This window comes from Schistocerca americana, chromosome 6, assembly GCF_021461395.2.
Source record: "Schistocerca americana isolate TAMUIC-IGC-003095 chromosome 6, iqSchAmer2.1, whole genome shotgun sequence".
In the NCBI taxonomy this organism is placed as follows: Eukaryota; Metazoa; Arthropoda; class Insecta; order Orthoptera; family Acrididae; genus Schistocerca; species Schistocerca americana.
The window spans coordinates 196,255,636-196,280,270 of record NC_060124.1 but is presented as its reverse complement, the minus strand read 5'-3'; the positions used below and the strand labels follow the sequence as shown (position 1 = coordinate 196,280,270).

Here is a 24,635-nt window from a genome sequence, read left to right as displayed (position 1 = left end):
ATGTTAGGTGGTAGGTCAAAACAAGACGCAGAAAAAATTACAATTTTAGCTACACCTATTTGGAACACACTTTGTAAGACAGGAGAGAGTAAATAGCAAGACAGTTCATGTGTACTTACTGAGCCTCCACCTCATACACCTGGTAGCTAGCCTGGTATGAGTAACGCCAAACCTGTAACAAAACAGTTTCGTGATATTATTGTTTTTGCATGTTTAGACTTCTTATTGTGGACAAATATTTGCTTCCTTATAATAAAAGACACAATTATATCAAATTTACTGATCTGGAAGAAATACGTTTTGGTGCAAGACATACTCCAACAGCTTTTGCAGCAGTATTTATCTCTACCAATTAATCAGTTACATATATAAAGCATAATGTATGAGTGTTTTCCCATTGTCTCTCCCAAACCCCAGCACTGATTTCAACCGAACTTGGCACAAAAACAGCAGGCCTCACAAGTCTCAGTACTATGGGGTTTATAGCCTCCTAGCTACAACAGGAGTGGAGAAACAGGCAAAAAATTGTTTTTTACATCCCCTGGCAGATGGGTGCCCTGCACAACAGGCTTATTGTGTGCGCACAGAATGAGTCTGCCAAGTCAAGTTGCTTTGCCTACATGTTAAGGGAAAGAAACAGTTTCCCACAACCCAAAGTGTAGGCTGCCCTGCATGACCGGTGTGTTTGTGTTGGAGTAGTATCGGCCTGCTTTATCGATCTGATTTGCATGGCAGCCTGTGTGTCAGGCGCAAATAAATGATTTCCAGACCCCTGATGTGTAGCCAGCCTAGTAAGACAGGTTCGCTGTGGGAACAGCCTCGAACTGCTTTGTTGAACTGTATTGCAGGGGCTACCATGCTGTCGAGCACAGCCAGCAACAGATTGAGATGGGCAGAGGAGGGAGTGGACTGAACAAGGTGGAGGAGGAAATGGACAGAGATAAGGGAGGAAGGGGAAGATGGTTGAGGGAGGTGGAAGGCTTTAAGGGGTAGTTGGCGGGTGTAAGAGGGAGAGGCAGAGAAGTAAAGACAGAGGAGCAGAAGGATATGGTCAGAGGGTGGGAGTGGAATGTATAGTCAGAGAGAAGTTGGAGGAAACGAACAAAGAGAGGGGGAGGAGAAGATGTAGAGAGAGAGAGAGAGAGGAGTGTAGAGAATAGGTAAGCAGATAGAGGTGGGAGTGTGAAGTGGACAGATGGGGGAAGGGGTGTACACAGAGAGGGAGAGAAGGAGTTGTGTCCAATACATGTGTAGAACCATGTGTGGGTGAAGCTTCAGAGAAAAGGGCAGTTACATACAAATCTGAGGGGATCATTTCATTGAAGAAACATGAGTGTGTGAACCGCCCTGAAGAGGATCGCAGCAAGTCTATCGAAACGTCGGAAATTTAGCTGTTAGTAATTTCAATCATGCGGCCCAATACCCAAAATTATTTTATCCAAAATGAATATATGAAGACTTGGTATACTATCAAGTGGAAAACAACTGAATTATTAAAATGTTTTTTATTATCGTCTGTTATTACACTTTTTCCCAATCATAGCTGCTGTCGTTCGGTTACAGAACTCCTTTAGGCCACAGGTCACTGCAGAGCAACCAGTAGTTTTAGGTGCTGTACACAGCGTTCACATGTTTCTGGAGATATTCTGAACTGAGAGTAAACAGTCATCATTGTGAAACATGTGCGAAAGAAGACAGTAATAAAAGACATTTTCTAAAATTAAATGTGATCCCTGGCTGGAACAATTTCCACAATTAAAACAAAAAAACTTCAGTCTCCTGATTGGTTTGGTGCGACCCACCACGAATTCCTCTCCTGTGCCAACTATTTCATCTCAAAATAACACTTGTAACCTACGTCCTCAATTATTTGGTGGATGTGTCCCAGTCTCTGTCTTTCTCCATAGTTTTTACCCTCTAAAGTTGCCTCTAGATCCATGGAAGTTATTCCACGATGTCTTAACAGATGCCCTATCATCCTGTTCCTTCTTCTCGTCACAGTTGTCCATATGTTCCTCTCCTCGCAGATTCTGCGCAGAACCTCCTCATTCCTTACCTTATCAGTTCACGTAATTTTCAACATTCCTCTGAAGTACCACATCTCAAATGCTTCGATTGTCTTATGTTCCGCTTTCCGACAGTCCATTATTCACTATCATAGAATGCTGTGCTCCAAACGTACATTATTAGAAATTTATTCCACAAATTAAGGCCTATGTTTGATACTAGTAGACTTCTCTTGGCCAGGAATGCCCTTTTCGCCAGTGCTAATCCGCTTTTTATGTCCCTCTTGCTCGGTTCATCATGGGTTACAAGTAAGTTACATATTATTACGCCAGGCCAACTAACTTTTATTGAACGCTGCACTGCACTTCAAAGTGGCACAGATACATGACACTACTTTTCAACATAGACTACGACACTGTGAAACAATGATCGTACGTTCTACAAATCATTCAGTTCCTGCACTATAGAAATTACCTTTTTGGCCACGGAGCCAATCAACAAGTACTTTGTGAACTACCTCATCGTTGAAAAATGCCTCTCCTCCCAGATGTTCTTTAAGGTTCCCAAAAAGATGGAAATCGCATAGTGCAAAATGACTTCCCGCTTGGCATCTCCCACGTCTTGCGGTCTTGGTCTAATTATTGGCACCGTTTCACTACGCCTGGACGGCACGTTGCATTTGGTCGATATATCGTCACAATTTCACGGTGAACGTGCGTGCAATTTAGACATTTGCCCAAAAGAATCATACTGTTTCGCGTACTTCAACTTTGGAGCGCGTTTCCAATTGCCGTGTCATTTCAGTCGCACACTGTGATGCTCCTGTTATCTGTACTACAGCAGAACTGCGTCTGCAGGGAAGCCAGAATATGTACTCTTTTCTGACAATGCGCCACTGCTAGTGCGCAACGGTATTAGGTTGGAGAATATATATAACTTATTTTATTAAGCCCCTACGTATTTGCCCAACACTATGTAGTTTCCAGCACTAATATGATTATGTCCTAGCAAATAGGAGATAGAGCTGCGGATGGAAATCTAATATGTATTAGTTATCTTGAAGAATTGTATGGCCGCTTTTCTGACATGTTTCTTATGCACCACGATTATGAATTATCGGAAACAAGATAGCAGCGGGAAAAATGTCGTAATTATGCTGTCAGAAATATTTATGTAAAACTGATTAATCCTCTGCTATAGGGTCCTTTGGTTTGTTATGTGAAAGGAATCCAAAATTTAAACTGCACAGAAGATGTTTTGCACCAGCGGCATATCTACGATTTTGTGTGGTGGTAAATTCAAGGGTTGACAGTAGTGACGGAATAACCAGGTATAGGCAGTCTCTTCGAATGACTCTTCTGAAGTCATCCAGTGCGTAAGTAGCGTTCATGCACTGCACGTTTCAACTTATCACAAACATGTTCGGTCGGGTTTATGTAGGCAGATTCCACAGACTATTTCATTCGGTTGATTCCTGTCTACTGGAGAAAGGGGTTCACGAGATGGACGCTGTGTGATAGTGTATTATCGTCGTGGAAGCTGAACCAATCGGCGAGGTGTTGACTGTAGCACTGGACAATAAGTTTGGTAATACTATTCAGATACTTCATAGCGCCCAAATTTCTCTCGATAGCGATGGGAGTCATCTGGAATCCGTATGTGTGACTGGCCCAAAACATGAATTGACCCACCTCCCTTCCGAACCCATGAGACTGCATGACTGAGACACATGGGTTGCTTACCAGATCATTCGACACTCTTTTTTGACGAACTTCGGGCATTAGCACATTCCAGCACTCGCCGGTGAAGAGAACCTAATATCTTCGAACCAGTTTACATTCCAGATGTTCCTACGCTCAACTTCTTTGCGCACCACGGTGCTGGAGGTCTGTATTCTTGTTCGTAATGGGCGCCTGGAGGCCAAACTGGTTATGTGTAGGTGGTTGCATACCGTCTGGGCGACACAGCCCTCCCTGTCGCATCTTCCCGCAACACGCCGTTTTGTTGCTTTATTCTCGAGGTATAAAGGCATCTGATTGTTGCTGATCGCGAGTGGCTACTGTAAGGCTCACGTTCAATGTTTTGTGTCTCACGATAGCCACTGAATGCTCTAATGACGTCGCTGCGGTGTACGCCAGTTCGACCGGGAATGTCATGTGCTACCAACCTTTTTTTTTTTTTCTTTTTTTTTTTTTTGCCCTGAAGTCAAACTGCGCACCCGCCTAAGCTTGTAATAGCCTTTCGTGACGTGAAGCCAGATTGAATTCTGCACACATTCGGCGTTGTCCTGTCCCGACAGCGATCTACTGAATTGCACTGCTAATGCAAGTTGACTCTCACCTCTATTACATATGTGGGTGTATGTAGCTGCTTCCTATCTACATTTATTCTCCGCAGCACATATGATGGTGTGTCACGGAGGTACTTCTGATACTATTGATTCCTCGCCCCCTTTCCCTGTTGTAATCGCGAAAGGCGAGTGGAAAGAATGATTGTCGGTAAATCTCTGTATTAACTCTAAGATAAAGGTAAAGTTACGCGCTCTGGCTCTGACGTGCGAGTCGTACACGACCGACCGCCGTGTCATCCTCTGCCAATGGCGTCATCAGATGCGGTTTGAATCGACTTGTGCACAGTACGCGGGTCTCCCGGTCGTAGTCAGGTTTCTTGATTAGAGCAGCCCATACCAGTCCTCTCACCAAGCAAAGTCCCAGCAGCCCGGGTCGCGCTTATGGCAGTCAGCCAGGCTGACCACCCAGGCGTATTAGCAGTAATTTCTCGAATTTTCTCGTTGTGGTCATTTAGAGAGGTATGTAGGAGGAAGTAATATTTTCTCCGACTCTTTCGGAAAAATACCGACTCGGAATTTCAACAACCACCTTCTCCGTGACACACAACACCTCTCTTTCATCATCTGCCGCTGATGTGCGTTGAGTTTCTCCGTGACGCTCTCGCGCGGACTAATCGATCCAGTGTCCAAACACGCCGCTCTTCGTTGAATCCTCTCTCTCTCTCTCTCTGCTATTAATCCCACCTAGTAATGACCCCAGACTGATGACCAGTACTCAAGAAACGACCGGACAATTGTTTTCTAAGAAAATTCTTTCCTGAATGAGTTACGCTTCCTTATGATTCTTCCTATGAATCTCAGTCTGGCATCTGCTTTCCCCACTACTTGTGTTATGCGGTCCTTCCACTTACTACCGCTCCGGATGGTTACTCCTAGGTATTTTACAGGAAGCTACTGTTTACAGCAATTTGCCATCAACAGTGTAATTGTATTGTAGTCTATTTCTTCTCCTAAGTATGCGCAATGCTTTACATTTATTTACGTTCAGTGTCTATAGCAATTCGCCGCACCATTCAAGTTCGCTAGAGTCTTCTGCTATTTCTACTTTCTTACAAACAACTGCATCACTTTCGAACAGTCTCATGGACTCTCCAATGCTTTGTACCAGATCACTAATATATATTTTAACAGTCACAATCCTATCACACTTCCTTAGAGTACTCCTCAAACTACAGAACCGGCCATATACTCGGTAATTACGTTTTTTTCACTAAACCACACTGTGGAAGAGTATCAAACGCCTTGCTGAAGTCAAGGAACACGGCGTCAACCCGAGCACTGATGCCTACGGCGCTTCGGATCTAACCGACAAACAAAGCGAGCTGAGTCTCGCAAGGTCCCTGTTTACGGTCTTCATGTTGATTTTACGGACGAAATTTTCGTTCGCCAGAACTGTCGTAATATGTGATGAAAAGAACGTTTTGTTTTATAGCTGTGTATTTATCATGTTCATTAAGATCAGTCAGAAAAATCACTCGTACTTTCCCCCTTATACACTCCTGGAAATTGAAATAAGAACACCGTGAATTCATTGTCCCAGGAAGGGGAAACTTTATTGACACATTCCTGGGGTCAGATACATCACATGATCACACTGACAGAACCACAGGCACATAGACACAGGCAACAGAGCATGCACAATGTCGGCACTAGTACAGTGTATATCCACCTTTCGCAGCAATGCAGGCTGCTATTCTCCCATGGAGACGATCGTAGAGATGCTGGATGTAGTCCTGTGGAACGGCTTGCCATGCCATTTCCACCTGGCGCCTCAGTTGGACCAGCGTTCGTGCTGGACGTGCAGACCGCGTGAGACGACGCTTCATCCAGTCCCAAACATGCTCAATGGGGGACAGATCCGGAGATCTTGCTGGCCACGGTAGTTGACTTACACCTTCTAGAGCACGTTGGGTGGCACGGGATACATGCGGACGTGCATTGTCCTGTTGGAACAGCAAGTTCCCTTGCCGGTCTAGGAATGGTAGAACGATGGGTTCGATGACGGTTTGGATGTACCGTCCACTATTCAGTGTCCCCTCGACGATCACCAGTGGTGTACGGCCAGTGTAGGAGATCGCTCCCCACACCATGATGCCGGGTGTTGGCCCTATGTGCCTCGGTCGTATGCAGTCCTGATTGTGGCGCTCACCTGCACGGCGCCAAACACGCATACGACCATCATTGGCACCAAGGCAGAAGCGACTCTCATCGCTGAAGACGACACGTCTCCATTCGTCCCTCCATTCACGCCTGTCGCGACACCACTGGAGGCGGGCTGCACGATGTTGGGGCGTGAGCGGAAGACGGCCTAACGGTGTGCGGGAACGTAGCCCAGCTTCATGGAGACGGTTGCGAATGGTCCTCGCCGATACCCCAGGAGCAACAGTGTCCCTAATTTGCTGGGAAGTGGCGGTGCGGTCCCCTACGGCACTGCGTAGGATCCTACGGTCTTGGCGTGCATCCGTGCGTCGCTGCGGTCTGGTCCCAGGTCGACGGGCACGTGCACCTTCCGCCGACCACTGGCGACAACATCGATGTACTGTGGAGACCTCACGCCCCACGTGTTGAGCAATTCGGCGGTACGTCCACCCGGCCTCCCGCATGCCCACTATACGCCCTCGCTCAAAGTCCGTCAACTGCACATACGGTTCACGTCCACGCTGTCGCGGCATGCTACCAGTGTTAAAGACTGCGATGGAGCTCCGTATGCCACGGCAAACTGGCTGACACTGACGGCGGCGGTGCACAAATGCTGCGGAGCTAGCGCCATTCGACGGCCAACACCGCGGTTCCTGGTGTGTCCGCTGTGCCGTGCGTGTGATCATTGCTTGTACAGCCCTCTCGCAGTGTCCGGAGTAAGTATGGTGGGTCTGACACACCGGTGTCAGTGTGTTCTTTTTTCCATTTCCAGGAGTGTAGATTACTAACAAAATAATTCGTTTCATCGTCGTCATCATCATCATCATCGCCATCATTTATTGATACCCACTGCTTCATATTCATGTGGAACTTAATTATTTGGATAATTTTGTCTGTTGTTAGTCAGAACATACGACAGTAATGCAAGTGACCAGATAGAGGGACAGTAGGTGCAGATACTTTACACAGAATGGTATGGTACTGGATTGTTAACGTTACTCCAATCTGTCTCAATACATCTAACCAGTGCTGTAAGAAGGATAGAGGCATACCTTACCAATGCGACATCGTAAAATGACTGCAGAAACGCAGATAGCGATGAAATCAATATAGCTGTGAATCACAGCACATAACATAAGGGCGCTAAACGATATAAACATTATCTTACATATAATTTACTCATGTAGAAGGCGTAATGGCGAAACACCTTAAGGTGTCATCGTTTAAATCGAAAATAAAAAAAATTATTCTGTCTGAAGAGGAATTTATATACACATGAACATGAACTTCATGCTTTGTTGCCACTAACATTTACTGTAATACAATATGTTTCCGTAAAGTATTAAGCTTGTCAACATATTCATTAGGCACCGAACTTAGTGATCAAAAAATTGACCCAGATGCTGTATCTGCTTTGCCTTGACTTCACATATAAATTTCAGATCACATTTGTTGCGTACTAAAGTAAAGAATGGTACAAACACAGAACATCGTATTGAAACAAATTTAATTATTGCTTGCGAAGAAAAACTGTGATCTACCGTTTAACTAACCTTTTTCCTGTTGTAGATGAGAAGGACGTACTTCAGGTCGCTCGAGATCCGGTAATCGACGGCGTTAAGCTGTCTCTGAAACGACAGAAGCCATGATATTATGCTGACAACAGAAGAAAACTGTTACAGACATTAAGCTTGAGAAGAAATTGTGGATGTTGCATGTACTGCTTCGTGACTGCAGTTTGTGGAATACAGCTTTTATATGTGATTAGGCCTTGGCCATATATTCATTTGAAGCGGCGTTTAGCTTCAGTTTATTTGAATATTTGCAATTGGTGGAGAGCACTCTCAATTAACTACTTCCTGCGTAGGGGATTAAAGTATAAAATTGTGTGCATGTGTGTGATGCATTCTGTAATGAAACACACACACACACACACACACACACACACAAACGAACACAAGTGTCATCAAATGTACCAGTATATTATATTACGTTAGTCGTATACCATTGATCCCACTGCGAGGGTTTGTGGGACATGGAAAAAAGGTCTTAGATGTACATTTCGTTTAAGTAAAATACGATGAAAAAATTTCGAAATATTATTGTATTACAGTGCTAATGTTAATTATAAAATAATTTGAAACATTGATTTTTGTGTGAAGATAGTCTCCTTTGGAATAGAAGGAGTCTTAAATTCCATCACGTTAGCTACGTAACTGATAAGCTCTAGTAGGTTGTTGACCACATGAGTACCCATATCTTATTGCTTTCTGTACGAGTGTTAAGTTCCTGAAGTCTTTGTAAAAGTTATTTTTGGTACTAGTATTATATTCATGGTTTGCATAATTTTTCGAGGAAAGATAAATGTTTAAACAAGCAAGAACATTAATGGATACATTGTATGTGTTTTGTAGAGCAATTATCAAAACATAATTTTTCTGAAGAGATCTCTCCATTATGTTCCAGAACTGATTCTAGATATAATTCTTATGACATACTTCTCTATTCTGAAAATAGTATCCCACTGATCTGAGTTCCTCCAAAAATTATTCCAAAACTCATTAGTGGAAATAAGCAGCATAGAGAAGTTTCTTCATTCCTAAATCATCTAGACCGGTAATCATGCATACTGCAAATTTAATCGAACTAAGGCATTTATTAACTGTAGTATGTTGGTTTAGTAATTAAGGTCGTGATATCTGTTGTCTTGAATCTTAACTTTTTTTTCTTATTGCATTTCACTACCTGCGTACACTATTTCTATAGCTCGTAGAATATCATGACATTTACTGAGTCTTGTCAAAATTTTATCATAATCCGTTGTTCCCGAACCGTCTCTTGACGTTTTCAAATATTTCAGTTGTTGTCATTTCAGTAAGAGAAGTGGCACCGCTCTTTGGTCCTAAACTTTTTTATTTGCAAAAAGGGAAAAGATTAGCATCATCTGACAATTCCTGTTGAATATCATTTATGCGTTTCAGAAACATAGGAGGACGCAAACTGGAACTTTTCATTGCATCACGTCTGATCACTTCAAATTCTGAGTCCCCACTGTTATATAGCATAATTCTAAAGTTACTGAAGTCTAAAGCTGTCGAGATAATTCACGAACACCCTGTACATTCTTGCCTTCTGACGCCTTTATAATGCATTAAAAGATTATAAATTTTCTTCACAAAATTTAACAAATCCATATGGGTTTCATTTATCAGTCGTAGGCAGCGTTGCGGAAGATACATATTTTATTAATAGAAATGCGTCAACTATCTGCATTTAAGTTTTTCATTGAATGTTTACATTCTGCATCACATACCGGCTCAATAAGAACCAATTTTCAGGCAACTGCCGGACTTACATTACTAAGATATAGCTCTAGATAAATCGGAAGTCAGGCACTCAAATAAATAGAACTGAAATCATGGACGAGAATTGGGAAACAAAAAACAAAACGAAGATTAATGTACATAAAGAATCAGTTTTGCAGAAGAAATATTGTGCGCTGTCAAAGAAATATCATATATTATGAAGAATATGGAGAATATATACTTTAAGTCAATGCTTACAGGAAGTACTGCATCTAAATGCCTACAGGAAGTACTGTATCTGCAGGCAAGACAGTAAAGTGTACTGCAGAAATAAGTGAAAGCTAGTGAAAGTTACTAGATACTTGTATAGATCAAATGTGCAAGAGTGGAAAATACTACAAAAGTCAGGAATTCGTAAATGTGCTACGTTGTAATAATATTGGAGCTATTCATTTTGCCATGACATGAAGAATACAACTGTGAAATAAACCAAAGAGATGCAATCACCTTTAAAATAAGTCGTGCTGTACGGCTGTGATGAAAAACAATCGAGTAAGAAAATCACTAATTACGTATTTAATAATAATTTTTATTGTAAAGAAAGGATAGTTTCAGGTACAAGCATAAATCACTAAGGCTTGTGAAGCATGCTTTCCATAAGATGTACAGTGCCTCGTACAGTCCAAAACGGCTACCAAACCGGAGTGCTCAATTTTATTCACTATAGTGAAGTAGATTTATTTACTCGCCATTCACTGGAGTTAAAAATGCATGCGCTTTTATCTTCGTTTTCATGAGTGTTACACATTCGTTAACCACAAGTTGAACTACCTAGCTATTTATTTCTCGCTTTATATGATACACAAGTCAAGCGATATACTCAGCTCAAAAGCCTAGAGGCTTAAGAAAGTACTGCAAATAACTATCGCCAAAATGTCAGAGTTTCAGTTTCTTCTACGGCATTTTAAAACCAGTGTTTTACATAACAGGCCGAACGCCTCTCACCACAGTGAATTCTTGAAATTCTCTCAGCTCTCTTCAGACAGCGGTATTCATCGGACACGGCCGCTGTCCTGTCAGAAACACAAGAGATTCCTACTGAAAAGAGATCAACGTCTATCAGATATCTTGTGTTATCTAAGGAAACTTTTCGGATTTAGAAAAGCGAAATATTGTTGGGTTCAATACGCAGGTCAAATTAACAGACAGTTTTTCGTCTCTTGATCATTGAGTACTGTATACGAAGAAACAACTCACATTATTATAGTAAACAACATGGAATATTACATCTCAATGAACTCTGCCGAATAACTATAGAGGTCAGTAAGACGAACAAACAAACTGCAAGCCACTGTGAGCATGGGTATGAAGCTCGCAGTATATTGATGGGAATGAACTGCCCGTCACCACAATACGTGCACGGAAATTAGACTTCAGATGGCTTGGACAGGAAAGAAAAAATTGGCAAGAATTCAAAATAGTCTGACTTTTCTATGTTATATGCAAGTCTCTCGTGAGAAAACTCCGTCTCTACTACTACGTGTCGGCTAGACATGAGAGCTATTGGTTCTTGAGGAACACTCGGTAATCACTGTCCGATGCAGACAATATCTGCTGCAGAACATACGGATACGTACAGGTAGATCCTAAAGAAACGTCGTGCGAAATGAGTAATGCTATTATCGATGTTACCATTAACGGTCTTATCAAACTTACTTTCTGTTTTTACCTTTACTTCAGTATAACAACGCTCTTTGATGTAACATCCATGTAAATGTTTCATTCATTATTTATGATAATTTATGTAATTGTAATTAATCTATGAATTTAATTTCAAAAGTAGTACGCTGTAAAATAACGTAAAACTTTAAAATTTATTTATTATACTGGTTCATGCACAGGAAAAGTAGGTTTGTAATCATGTAGAACTTGGAGGGAAGTCCCTCCGCAACGGAACTGGCTAGCGGGAATAGAGAAGCTGGATCTGGCGCCAAGCTGCAAGGGTCCTGTGTGTTATGAGAGAGTCGGTGATTAGCAGGCAATAGGTACGCATCTTGTGAACTGAAAGACGTGAGAAAAAGTGCAAGATTATACGTAAGTTGGAAATTAAATAGTGGAAACACTGCTAAGGAGACACTACGCAATGGAATCTACTATTGTACCGTATTCCGAGCAAATGGACCCGCCCGTCCCACGTCACCGGCGTGCGCACAATCGAGGGAAAAACACTTGTGGGCGAGTGGTTTAACGTAACGGTGTCACCATGTTTTTGAAACAGGAACAACCGGGTTGGATCAAGACTGAAAGTGCCAGATGTTGTACAGCAAGACAATGTCATCAAGGGGAATCGGCATTACGGTACAGAACAGCGGCACGTTGCGTAAAAGCCTTCAACGAACTGTGGCAGACATGCAAAGGGCAGGTCGTCGTAACTTCTCTGAAGAAGAAGTGCATGCTGTTGCCGCGTTAGTGGACAGTGATTGACGCCATACCATTCGTGAGCTCGCCGGCGAAACCGGATTAGCGCATACGACTGTGCTTCGCATCGTGAAGGAACGCCTAGGCATGCGAAAAATTGCATCACTATGGGTTCCGCATGACTTGACGGAAATGCAGAAATGGATGCGTTACGACGCTGCTCAGACGCACTTGGAGCACTATGAGCGCGAAGGAGAGGTTTTATTACGCCGTATCGTAACACTGGATGAGACATGGGCCACATCGTACGAGCCAAAACCGAAACGCCAATCCAACGAATGGCGTCATTATGGGTCGCTGCGAAAGTCGAAAGTGCATCAGAGCCCCAGTATGGTGAAAGTTATGTGATTCTCGCGTACGACTGTGATGGTATTATTCCTAATATAACTGTAGGTTTTTGGAGCATCACCTGCGACCAACTTTGCGAAAGAAGCGGCGACACTTTCTGCGCAACCCACCCATCATTTAGCACGACAATGCACAAGCTGTGGCTGCTCTCTTCGGTCGATGGGACTGGGAAGTACTGTACAATCCACCATACTCCCCGAACTTAAGTCCTTCTGACTTTGATTCGATTCCGAAGATGAAGGAACCACTTCGTGACATTCGCTTCAGAACTGTTCCAGAGATTCGACAGGCAGTAAACAGCTCCATTCGCACCATCAACAGAACAGGCTATGCTGACGGTATACTTCGTCTTCCAAATCGGTGGCTACGGGTTCTACACAACTTTGAATGACAGTAATCGTTGCAGACATGTAACTCTTTTGTATCGGTTGTGAGTAAATAGTTGCCACTATTTAAGTTCCAACCCTCTTATAGTATAGCCTCAGATGCGGAAGTAACGCGGCTTATTATTCATGGTATACTCTGGTTAGCTCTGTACTATTAAAAGCCGACGCTAAGAAGAGAATTCTCAGCACTTGTTGCACAGGAAGAGCCATGGATACTTTCGCCATCTTTTTTGAATAGAATAGGAGATCGACGCTGCCACCACCTTCATCTCAAATTATCAGTTGAGTACTGTATAATTTCGTAAGTCATTTGTGTGGTTTCGTTTTCAGTAATAAGTTTACGTTCTGTACACTTTGTGTTGAATACTGTGTTTCATCCTTAGTCATTTGCATAGACAGGGTCCTATCACAATGCTACGATAAATCCGAGTATCCTATTTTATTGAACTGGAAAACAATTATCTTCTTTAACAAAAGTTATTAAACTTTGTGGAGTTGTAAAGTTCATAATTATTTAGTGACCATAAGTTTTGAAATACTCGATGTAGTTTTCATGTGTGTAGAGTTAAAGTATCCAGTTCAAATATTTTTCTTATTGAAATAATAGTGTTTATAATTTCATGTGGTATGTGGTTAACAGTGTTACCCATGTTGTGTTGTGACTAAAGGGTTCAGCCTCGATCAGAGTCTTCTGTAGATTAGTTTCTGTGTCCCTATGGTAATAGTTGAGCCAAATTTAAATGTCGTATTACAATAACAGCAATTAAGAATAAGCAACTGGCTACAATTATCCAAATTGTACTAGATCCAAGTGTCACATGTTCCATTTCAGCTAAATAATATAAGGCAGTGAATATTACTTGAGAATGCAAATAATTATCAGTACAAAAAATAATATTACTTTACAACTATTTCAACAGTAGTAATTTCCTAGTATTAGGCTGACAAAGGAACCTCTTGTCCAAATCAGTAGTGCTTCACCATTAGTAATTATTTATCGATAATTACCATTATTTTCCTATTGTAATGTGCAGGTAGTAAGTGTTACTGAGAACCAGTTGTTGCATAAACGCATTAATTATCTTCCTGTGCAAATTCAAGTCAAATCACTGGTACCTTACTTGCCAAATTGTGCTACTGTCTCGTATCATATCAACAAAACAGGATTTCAGTATCAAGAAAAGTCAACTTTCTTTATGAACCATGCCAGTATTGGGTACAACTTTGCCTAATTAGGGTGTCGACCGTTTCTTTTTACGAAATTACAGTTTGCTTGATTGCTAATAGAACCTTGGTTCGACTCCCGTTTGCTTTGCCACTGCTTTCCTCAATACAAATCTTTAGGGAAACAAATTTTGCCCGACACCATTCCATTACACTCAAGTCACGGCCACAAAATATAAAAGACTTTCACAGAAATAACTTTAGCGGCTGATCACTAATGTAACAGTAGTCGGTAGTGTTATACGTGGCTTTTCTCGTGACAGGACTAGATGTTGTGTTGGGGAAAGACAGTTCTAAATGTTTTTTGGTTTTCGCGACAACGTAATCTAAACATTGTAATGGTCTACAATACCATATTTACGCGAATCTAATGTGCACTTTTTTTACTATATGTAGTATTGAAAACTGGTGTGCGTTCAAGATTCGACGGCGCATAACGTTCCAGTACAAACTTGAAACCGTCAGTCACCGGCAACATCACAGAAATTTAGGTATTGTTCCTCATGTCACAATGCATTGGTGTGATTCTAAACTTCTTCACATCATTGTTGGCATATCATTGCGTAGTGTGTTTGCATAAGATAGTAGCGGAATGGAAGGCAAGCAGAGAAGAACATCTTACGATGCTATTCTCAATCGTAAAGTAATTCTTTATGCTGAAGAATATGCTAACAGGTGGGCGGGACGCGAGTTCAGTATAGCTGAGAGTAACGTTCGCCACTGGAAGAAACAGAAAATGGCATTATTTACAACTACCGGTAGAAAGAAATTCGCTGACCCTCGCAAAGGAAGAAATCCTGACGTTGTGGTAAAAGTTTTGAAATTCGTTCTTGAAAGGACGTGACAAAGCAAAAGAGGACCTTTCTGTTCAACTTTACCAACACGCATAACTAAGTACACTTGTTAATCTATACGTCAAAGATTTTTTCTGATCATTCAAATGATTTCCTTTCTTTGAAATTCTTACCAATAAAGTAGCGGAAAATCTCGAACCCTCTCAACATAAAAGTAATTCAGAAATGTGCTGTTAGATTTGTTGCCGGCAGATGTGATAAAAATGCGAGTATCGTGGAGATGCTTCGTGAACTCAAATGGGAATCACTGGACGGAAGACCACATTCTTCTCATGAAACACAGTTGGTAAAATTTCGAGAACAGGGACGATGAGATTTGATCAAACTTGCAGAGGGCCGGGTGGTGTGGCCGTGCGGTTCTAGGCGCTTCAGTCTGGAACCTCGTGACCGCTACGGTCGCAGTTTCGAATCCTGCCTCGGGCATGGATGTGTGTGATGTCCTTAGGTTAGTTAGGTTTAAGTAGTTCTACGTTCTAGGGGACTGATGACCACAGATGTTAAGTCCCATAGTGCTCAGAGCCATTTGAACCATTTTTTGAACTGGCAGAGTCTACTAACCATGTGTGCTGCGTCTGCATACTAAGCTACCCCAGTAAACTGATAGAGTGGTTTTCAGGAAGGAAACCTTAAGATAGAGTAGAGAATGTCGAATCAAAACACTTTTCAGCCAACTAAATTTTCAATTGTTATTTTATTGAGCAGCCAGTATCAGCGACGGATTACGCTATCTTCTTCCGGTCCCCTGACCGACGTGTAGAAAAATGCCCTCTTTTGGCCCAGTTAAATTAAGAGCCAGCCTTCAATATTATTAACGCAGCGACTCCTTTGGTCAAGACTTGCAGACTGTCAGACAGACATTTGATTCGACACTGCTTATTAAACAGCCGAGGTCCCGCAACCATCTGCATAAAGATGGACATACAGAGAGTTAATAAAAAGTCTCTTTGAGTGGAGAAAGTTATTTTAGAAGTGAATCGGGAGCTTTAATTTTGCTTGCTTACACTGTTTCATACAGAGCAGATGATTGGATTATAGGCAACACACGCTGCGTACACACGCTGCGGATGCACATGCCTCGCCACCTATCAGGGCATAATAAATGATTAAAAGATGCTTGTTGTCACTGTGAAATATCAGTGAACAATTTTTCCCCAAATGGAGATCTAGCACCGCCAGATATTTGATGCAAAGACGCTGAAACATGGTATATATGAATTAAAGTGCTTGTGGGCGAAGTTGACAGTACCCCAAAAACCACTACTGACAATCATTAGTTTTTGTATCTGACGGTACCCTTGGTTCCCCCGTTGCGCACTGTAGTGCTTGTGCGGTGGTAGCTGTTGTGGTTTTGGAGATACGAGTGAAGTGGCTGCTGTCACCTCGTCGGTCTCTTTCGCAGAAATGTATTTTTCAAGGGGAACAAGTCGAATTCTATAATGTTCTCGAGGTATTACGAATATTCTCGATTGTAACGAATGTTTTAGAATATTCTCGAATGTAACACATGTTTTCGAATATTCTCGATTTGGAAATGGCACATGTCGTATTGATCCGCTCTCAACCAAAATCGTTTAAACTGATGAGTTGTGCAGCTTAATAAAAACAGAGGAACAGTTCATCAAAAAATTGTATCCGTTTATGGAAAGAAACTACGGAAACAGAGAATGGCTGTACGGACAAACAATTTTAGCAACAAAAAAAGACGTAGTTCAACAAAGTAATCTGCTAATATAGAATATAGCACCAGGGAAAGGAAAAAATATTTAAATCCTTTGATACAAAGGTGATCCAAGACCAGAGAGTGAACTTCCCGACAAAATTCCTAAATTCACCCAATGTCTCCGTTGCGTCCTCGCAAAAAAACTTTCAATAAAGCATAAGGACAAACATTCCAAAGTTGTGGAATAACTTTAAGAGAATCGTGTTTTTTGCACGGACAACTATACCTACCGTTTCCAGAATGAGATTTTCACTCTGCAGTGGAGTGTGCGCTGATATGAACTTCCTGGCAGATTAAAACTGTGTGCGGGACCGAGACTGCAAGGTTCGTAGAAGAGCTTCTGTGAAGTTTGGAAGGTAGGAGACGAGAAACTGGCAGAATTGAAGCTATGGGGACGGGTCGTGAGTCGTGCTTGGGTAGCTCAGATGTTAGAGCACATGCCAGCGAAAGGCAAAAGTTCCGAGTTCGAGTCTCGGTCCGGCACACAGTTTTAATACGCTGGGAAGTTTTATACCTAACGTGTTCACATGTTGGATAACTAAAAAACTTATTCGTTTTTGCGCCAAAAGCAAAACTCCAGATCTAGAATATGACAAAATACTTTGACTAAGTTAGATATAACACACATGAGACGATTAATGACAACGTTTTCTCCGTTTCAGAAGGCAAACTGAGGAAAACACCAAAGGAAGCGAGCGCTTTTCAGCTAGTAACCATTAAAAAGTATGCAGTGCCCTGACAATTCTGAGAAGAGTCTATCGAGCCTAAAAAGACTTATTATCTAAAAGTGAGTTCAGTATGTTAATTATTTTGTAGCCAAGTGCAAAATGAATCCATTTTTTCTGCCTTGCAGGGTTTAGTAAATTCCTAAATCAATAACTATCCATAAGTATTCGTCACTGGCTCAAAGTTTATAAGTTACAAAGCCCGCATTTTATGTCAATTAAAAATTCAGTAATTTCTGAGACATGAGTTGTAGGCTTAATCATGTGTGTAAATTTTTTTAAAAAATTATGAACCAGCCAAGTATGAATATCCAAGCGCGGGCATGCAGCATATTACGTACGGGCTACAGTGTTCATGTAGCAATATACTGAACGGTGTTACTCTCTCTTGCATGGTCACACACATCTACTGGATCTCTCAGTTGAATGCGCAACGTTTATGAACTTCAGCGTATCGATTTAATTGCACTTCATTACCAATGGACCGCAATATTCTGTAAAATACACTATGAAATGAGACCTAATTTTTCACATTAACTTATAACTGCTTATCCAATTTCTGTCTAAATTAATATTCCTTTAATAACGCTAGACTCGCGTAGAAAAAATGTGTAGATAATTTCATCCAGCAGAAGTCTGGATATTTAATTAGTTAGCTGAACAGGCCAAGTCCCTAACGAAGTAATGAATGAATTTTATGAGCCAACATTCGTTATAACATTTGAAGCACAAAGCTTAATTCGTTAAAGATCTCCGACAATTAGAAAACATAATTGCAAAAGTGCAGCAAATGTAGTTTAAGTACTTAATCGTTCCTGCTTTCCCTTGTGTGCCACATATCAAGACGTCAACGTTTATTGAATCACACTGCACAACACAATTAAAAGCTCACTTTTTCGAAACCCCGTAACTGCCCCCACCGCGACGCGTAAGTTTGGACATTGGCTCAGACGTGCCTAAAACGCTTCTCTATAATGGTGCAAAAGAGTGGAGACCAGCAAAGCCACCCTCTGACTCGGCGACACTTCAAATAGAAAAGTGTCGACATATGCGAAAAAACGCTATTGCTCAAAAGTACATGTAAGCTGTAAGATGGATTAATGATGTCATATGGGCACCAAATTGTACGACAAACCGGTCCAGCGCAACTGTGGATGTATCACACGATAAGAAGGTAGTCACAGATCCTCTTACACGCATTTCACCCTGTCTTTGATGCCTCTGCGATGGAGGTCAGTACTGCGACATCCAGCTTTGAAATCGCGTGGTTTTATTATACAGGGTGCGTCAAAAAAATGTATACACACTTTGAAGCGTCATAGAAAATTTATTTCCTGTTCTACAATGTTAAATTTCTGGAAATGGAAAGCTTAAAGTCCAATTGGAAAATTAAATGTACTTTGCAAATGTGATTAATGTTCAAACTGGTGGCCTTCTGCATCAATACATTTCTGAGTACGAGTCACCACAGATTTGGTACATTGTACAAATGTGTCCAATGAGATTTTTGCGCACACCGCCTGAATCTCATTCCAAAGTGTGTCCAAGTTACGTGGTTTACGTTTGTACACTTCATCTTTTACTGTGCCCCATAAGAAGAAATCCAGCGGCGTGAGGTCTGGAGAGCGTGCAGGAAACTCGATTGGTCCCCTGCGTCCTACGCACTGGCCTGGCACATTGTGATCCAGGTATGCTCGCATGTCCCTATGATGCAGCGGGGCGCCATCTTGTTGGAAATAAAACTCATCATTACCGTATAATGCATGAAGGGCAGGGAATATGGTGTCAGCAAGCATTGTTAGGTACGTTTCTCCAGTAACAGTACCTTCAAAGCGGAAAGACCCAATGAGTCCCCTTGCAGACAAACCACACCACACATTTACACCAGGCAAATTCACAGCCTTTTCAACTGTAATGTGAGGATTATCTTCAGCCCAGTACACACAATTTTGCCTATTGACAGTTCCATTGAGTTTGAATTGGGCTTCATCCGGCCAAATTATGCTACCCATAAATCCCGGTTCACGTCTCACCATCTCCTGAACCCAATCACAAAATTCTCACATTCGATCTGTATCGTCGTCACTTAGCTTTTGCACCAGCCTTGGAATGTACACATGAAACTTTCCTTTCTTCAGAATGTGTAGCACACTACTAGCTTTTATTACTCTCACGTGCCGCTTGCCTTGAAGATTTTTGAGGCGAACGCTGAAACAGTTCGAAGACCGCAGTTGTGGAATCATCACTTGTAGCTGTACGAGGTCGCCCAGATCGACCTTTATGCACGTCACACACTGTTCCATGAATTTCGAATTTGTCTCGTAGACGTGTAATTGTTTACCTCGAAGGTGGTTCTGTACCATACTCACTTCTCCACTGTCTTCAAACCGCAGCTACATTCTCAAACTTCCAGTACCACTTAATTATCTGCTTCCGCGCTTCAAAGCTCAAACGCACGTCCGCCATGTTGCAGTTACTTCCTTGCCATTGCTGCCACTTGTTTAAGAAACATAACATTTCTCAGAGATATTTAACCTTGTAGAACGGGAAATAAATTGTCTATGACAGTTCAAAGTGTTATACATTTTTTTGACACACCCCGTATGTGGCAGGGTAAAATATTTCAGACACACCACCGCTCAGAATCAACGCGAGAAGTCCCCAAGGGTGGAGCATTGATCACCACACATTTTGCGCTCCAAAACGACATTTCCTAGTGCGATGAGCAACACGAAGATGTTCTTGACAACCTTTGACATTGCTGATACCCTCTGAAGTTTCAACCCTTCTCTAAGTACATTGTGAGGCTGCATCTCCACTGAACATGATCGTACCCCTTTGGAGTGCAGCGCGACCGCAATTCTTGGTGTCGTGTACAGGATGGAACCGTCAGGGACTGTTCAGAACCATTCAACGAAATCTGAACGTGATGCTAAGCATGAAAGGACACTTGCGCTTTTTGAACCTTACGTTCCCGTGGCATTATCACGCACGTGCAAAGCTAATGTGTACGTGACTAAAACGATAAAGGATCCCCCTAAGACCCCCCCCCCCCCCCCTTAGGAGCCAATCACGCAATTTAACTGAGCACGTTAGAAATGTATCTTCTGAAACTTCGACATCAGATCAGCCTGGCGGTTGCTGTAGCGCCTGAGAATTAGACAAGCCCTTCGACACCCCTTTGGTACAATCTGCTAGAGTAGCGGCCAGGGTGAATTGGTGCGGAAGTCGTTTCCAACGTGCTTAACAAAGCTGCGTTACTAGCACCGAAGGTGTTGCCGGACTTGGGAGTCTCGGAGCACCTCTTCGCTGTTTTATTCACGCACTTGTTAATGTTGCCACTCGAGGGCCGAGAACATGAAGGTTAAAAAAGCGTAATTGTCCTTTCATGCTTCGGATCACCTTCAGATTTCGTCGAATGGTTTTGAACAGTCCCTAGTGGTTCCATCCTGTGCACGAAACCAAGAATTGCGGTCGCGCTGCGCTCCAAAAGGGTACGATTACGTTCAGTGGAGGTGCAGCCTCACAATGTACGAGGGCCGTTCAGAAAGTAACCTCCGGTTGATTTAAAAAAATACACCAAGTTAAATAAAAATATTTTAATATATACATCTTACAACTACATCTTTGCACTATTTTTCTACATAGTCTCCATAGCGATTGAGGCACTTATCGTATCTCTTCACAAGCTTTGAAATTCCTTCTGCATAAAAATCACCCGCTTGTGCCTGGAGCCAGCCTGTGACCGCATCTTTGAGCTCTTCGTCGTCATCAAACCGCTGTGACCCGAGCCATTTCTTCAAATGCATGAAGAGGTGATAATCACTTGGCGCCAGGTCTGGGCTGTAAGGTGGATGGTTGATAACGTCCCACTTGAAGGACTCAAGAAGGGCCGTTGTTCTGCGAGCAGAGTGAGGACGGGCGTTATCGTGCAAAAAAACGATACCGGAAGTCAGCATACCACGGCGTTTGTTCTGTATAGCCCGTCGTAACTTTTTTATTGTTTCACAGTACACGTCTTGATTAATGGTCGTACCACGTTCCATGAATTCAACCAACAACACCCCTTTGGCATCCCAAAACACCGTTGCCATCAGTTTTCTGGCAGAAAAATCTTGCGAGACTTTTCTTGGTTTGGTAGGCGAATTTGAATGTGCCCACATCTTTGATTGTTCTTTTGTCTCAGGGTTCACGTACTTAATCCAGGTTTCGTCACCGGTCACGATTCTGTTTAACAATGGTTCTCCTTCGTCCTCATAACGTGACAGAAAGTCTAATGCAGAGGCCATTCTTTGAGTTTTGTGGTGGTCGGTAAGAATTTTGGGCACCCATCGTTCACAGAACTTACGGTAACCCAATCTTGCTGTCACTATCTCGTACAAGAGAGTCTTAGAAATCTGTGGAAAACCAGTAGACAACTCCGACATTGAGAAACGTCGATTTTCACGAACTTTTGCATCAACTGTCTGAACGAGTTCGTCAGTCACCAATGATGGTCTACCACTCCTCTCTTCATCATGAACGTTTTCTCGTCCACTTTTAAATAAACGTACCCATTCACGGACAACTCCTTCACTCATAACTCTTGGTCCGCCGGCCGAAGTGGCCGTGCGGTTAAAGGCGCTGCAGTCTGGAACCGCAAGACCGCTACGGTCGCAGGTTCGAATCCTGCCTCGGGCATGGATGTTTGTGATGTCCTTAGGTTAGTTAGGTTTAACTAGTTCTAAGTTCTAGGGGACTAATGACCTCAGCAGTTGAGTCCCATAGTGCTCAGAGCCATTTGAACAGCCAACTCTTGGTCCGTACACGGCACAAATCTCATGATGAATAGCTGCTGCAGAATATCCTTTGGCTGTAAAAAACCTTATGACAGCACGCACTTCACATTTGGCGGGGTTTTCTATTGCAGCACACATTTCAAACTGCCACAAAAACTAAACTAGCTCAGGTACGACGTTCACTCGACCACGGCTTGATGCCGACTGACCTGTTGAGTGCGTGAACGCACAGATGGCGTCGCTACTCCCCCCACAACCCGCACTATGACCAATCGGAGGTTACTTTCTGAACCGCCCTCGTACTTAGAAAAGGGCTGAAACTTCAGAGGGTATTAGCAGTGACAAAGGTTGTGAAGAACGTCTTCCTATTGCTCATCGCATTACGAACTGTCGTTTTGGAACTCGAAATGTGTGGTAATCAACGCTCCACCCCTTGTAACGCCAGAAATGCATATCCTCCTATTTCCATCCATTGTACTATAAATATTTTACTTATTTTGTTACCTGAAGATATGACATTTCTGTGTCTTTATATACTGCAATTTTTTACAATTTATATATATATATATATATATATATATATATATATATATATATATATATATATGCATTTATGTCATTGTAGAATTGGTTTGTTTTGTAAATATTATTTGTATTTTTACGCTGGGTCTTGCCTAGGGAAAACTATGCTATCGAACATTACATCGATAGGTCGTGTGAAGAACCAAAGTGTTTAGCATATTTGGTAGTGTTAACTCTGCCGCGTGGAGCGCGGGCAGAGCAGAGTCTGGCTGGAGTAGGGCGGTGGAGCAGGTGTGTTGTGTGACGCTCCCGCGAGTTGCCGCGCTTTCGGGGTTTGGCAGCATGTAATTGCGCTCGACTTGCTATGACAGTTTCTAACACTGTGTCGCGGACGGGAAGGATTAGCTGGCGCACATCAAGAGCCCGTTTCGCCTAGTGACAGTGTCGAGAAGAAGGCGCGCCAACATCTAGCTTCTGCAACAGCGACGACCGACAATGAGTGACTGTCGCCACCTACTCGACCGACGACTCCAAACCTTCAATCAACCAACAAGGAAGATTGGAAGCACGTAAAGTTTTAGAATTGTATGGCAGACCTCAGCGTTTCAAACTATTCCATTTGCATAACAAAATTACAGCAAGTTAGCATGAACCTTTGTTGCTCATTGTCCCAATTGCATTACCAAGCAGGGTCCCTTTCTTTTCCGAAATGAACCCAAGTGTCGTTGAAATTCAAACGCCAGCATTAAAGTAATATCATTCCATTTCACTGCTTTAATTTCAGAGTTCAATTAAGGTATTCATAACTGGCTACAATATTTAGATTACACAAGCACAAATTAAGAGTGCAAATTTTGTTACCATGTTTTAGCTTACCTGTGACTGCAGCTCATCTTGATACGTACTAAATTTTACTATTGTTAATTGTTCAGAATCATTTAATTCAAGTTCTAAATTGCGTAGATTCAAGTAGGTTTTGAAATGATTGTTGAGGTAGCCCAAAACTAAACTTATTTTATTGAATTTCGTAGTGCTTCAGAAACAAAGTTCACTATTAATTTCAGTCTCTAAATTAACGTTCAATTTTCCGATTTTATTAATTCTTTTGCTAAATTAAGTCAGAGTGTAGCGAAATTTATTACTTCTGACAAACATTCAGTTTTCACACAACGTGTCAACCTTCAGTTGCCACGATTTCAGTGCTAATTATATGTGCATTAATCTTTCATTTTCAGTTATTATAGTAGTTGTCCATAGGACTGGCGACCGTAATTTTCCCCAAATCTCAAATATCTAATTAACGCCAATTAATTGTTAATGTAACGACGGCACATTTACACTACTGGCCATTAAAATTGCTACACCAAGAAGAACTGCAGATAATAAACTTGTATTCATTGGACAAATATATTATACTACAACTGACATGTGATTACATTTCCAAGCAATTTGGGTGCATGGATCCTGAGAAATCAGTTCCCAGAACAACCACCTCTGTCCGTAATAACGGCCTTGATACGCCTGGGCATTGAGTCAAACAGAGCTTGGATGGCGTGTACAGGTACAGCTGCTCATGCAGCTTCAACGCGATACCACAGTTCATCAAGAGTAGTGACTGGCGTATTGTGATGAGCCAGTTGCTCGGCCACCATTGACCAAAAGTTTTCAATTGGTGAGACATCTGGAGAATGTGCTGGCCAGGGCAGCTGTCGAACTTTTTCTGTATCGAGAAAGGCCCGTACAGGACCTGCATCATGCGGTCGTGCATTATCCTGCTGAAATGTAGGGTTTCGCAGGGA

The 24,635-nt window shown here is 42.2% G+C and overlaps 1 protein-coding gene across 1 annotated transcript in view; it reads right to left on the bottom strand.

Moving 5' to 3' along the window:
* The window catches only part of LOC124619544 (inactive dipeptidyl peptidase 10-like), a 380,569-nt gene that overhangs the window by 185,425 nt on the left and 170,509 nt on the right, over positions 1 to 24,635 (bottom strand). The window contains exons 4-5 of the mRNA XM_047146009.1: positions 8,050 to 8,124; positions 120 to 172 (exon numbers count right to left, since the gene is read on the bottom strand). Of these exons, the coding sequence (XP_047001965.1) occupies positions 120 to 172; positions 8,050 to 8,124 (128 nt within the window). The remainder of the gene's footprint in view (positions 1 to 119; positions 173 to 8,049; positions 8,125 to 24,635) is intronic.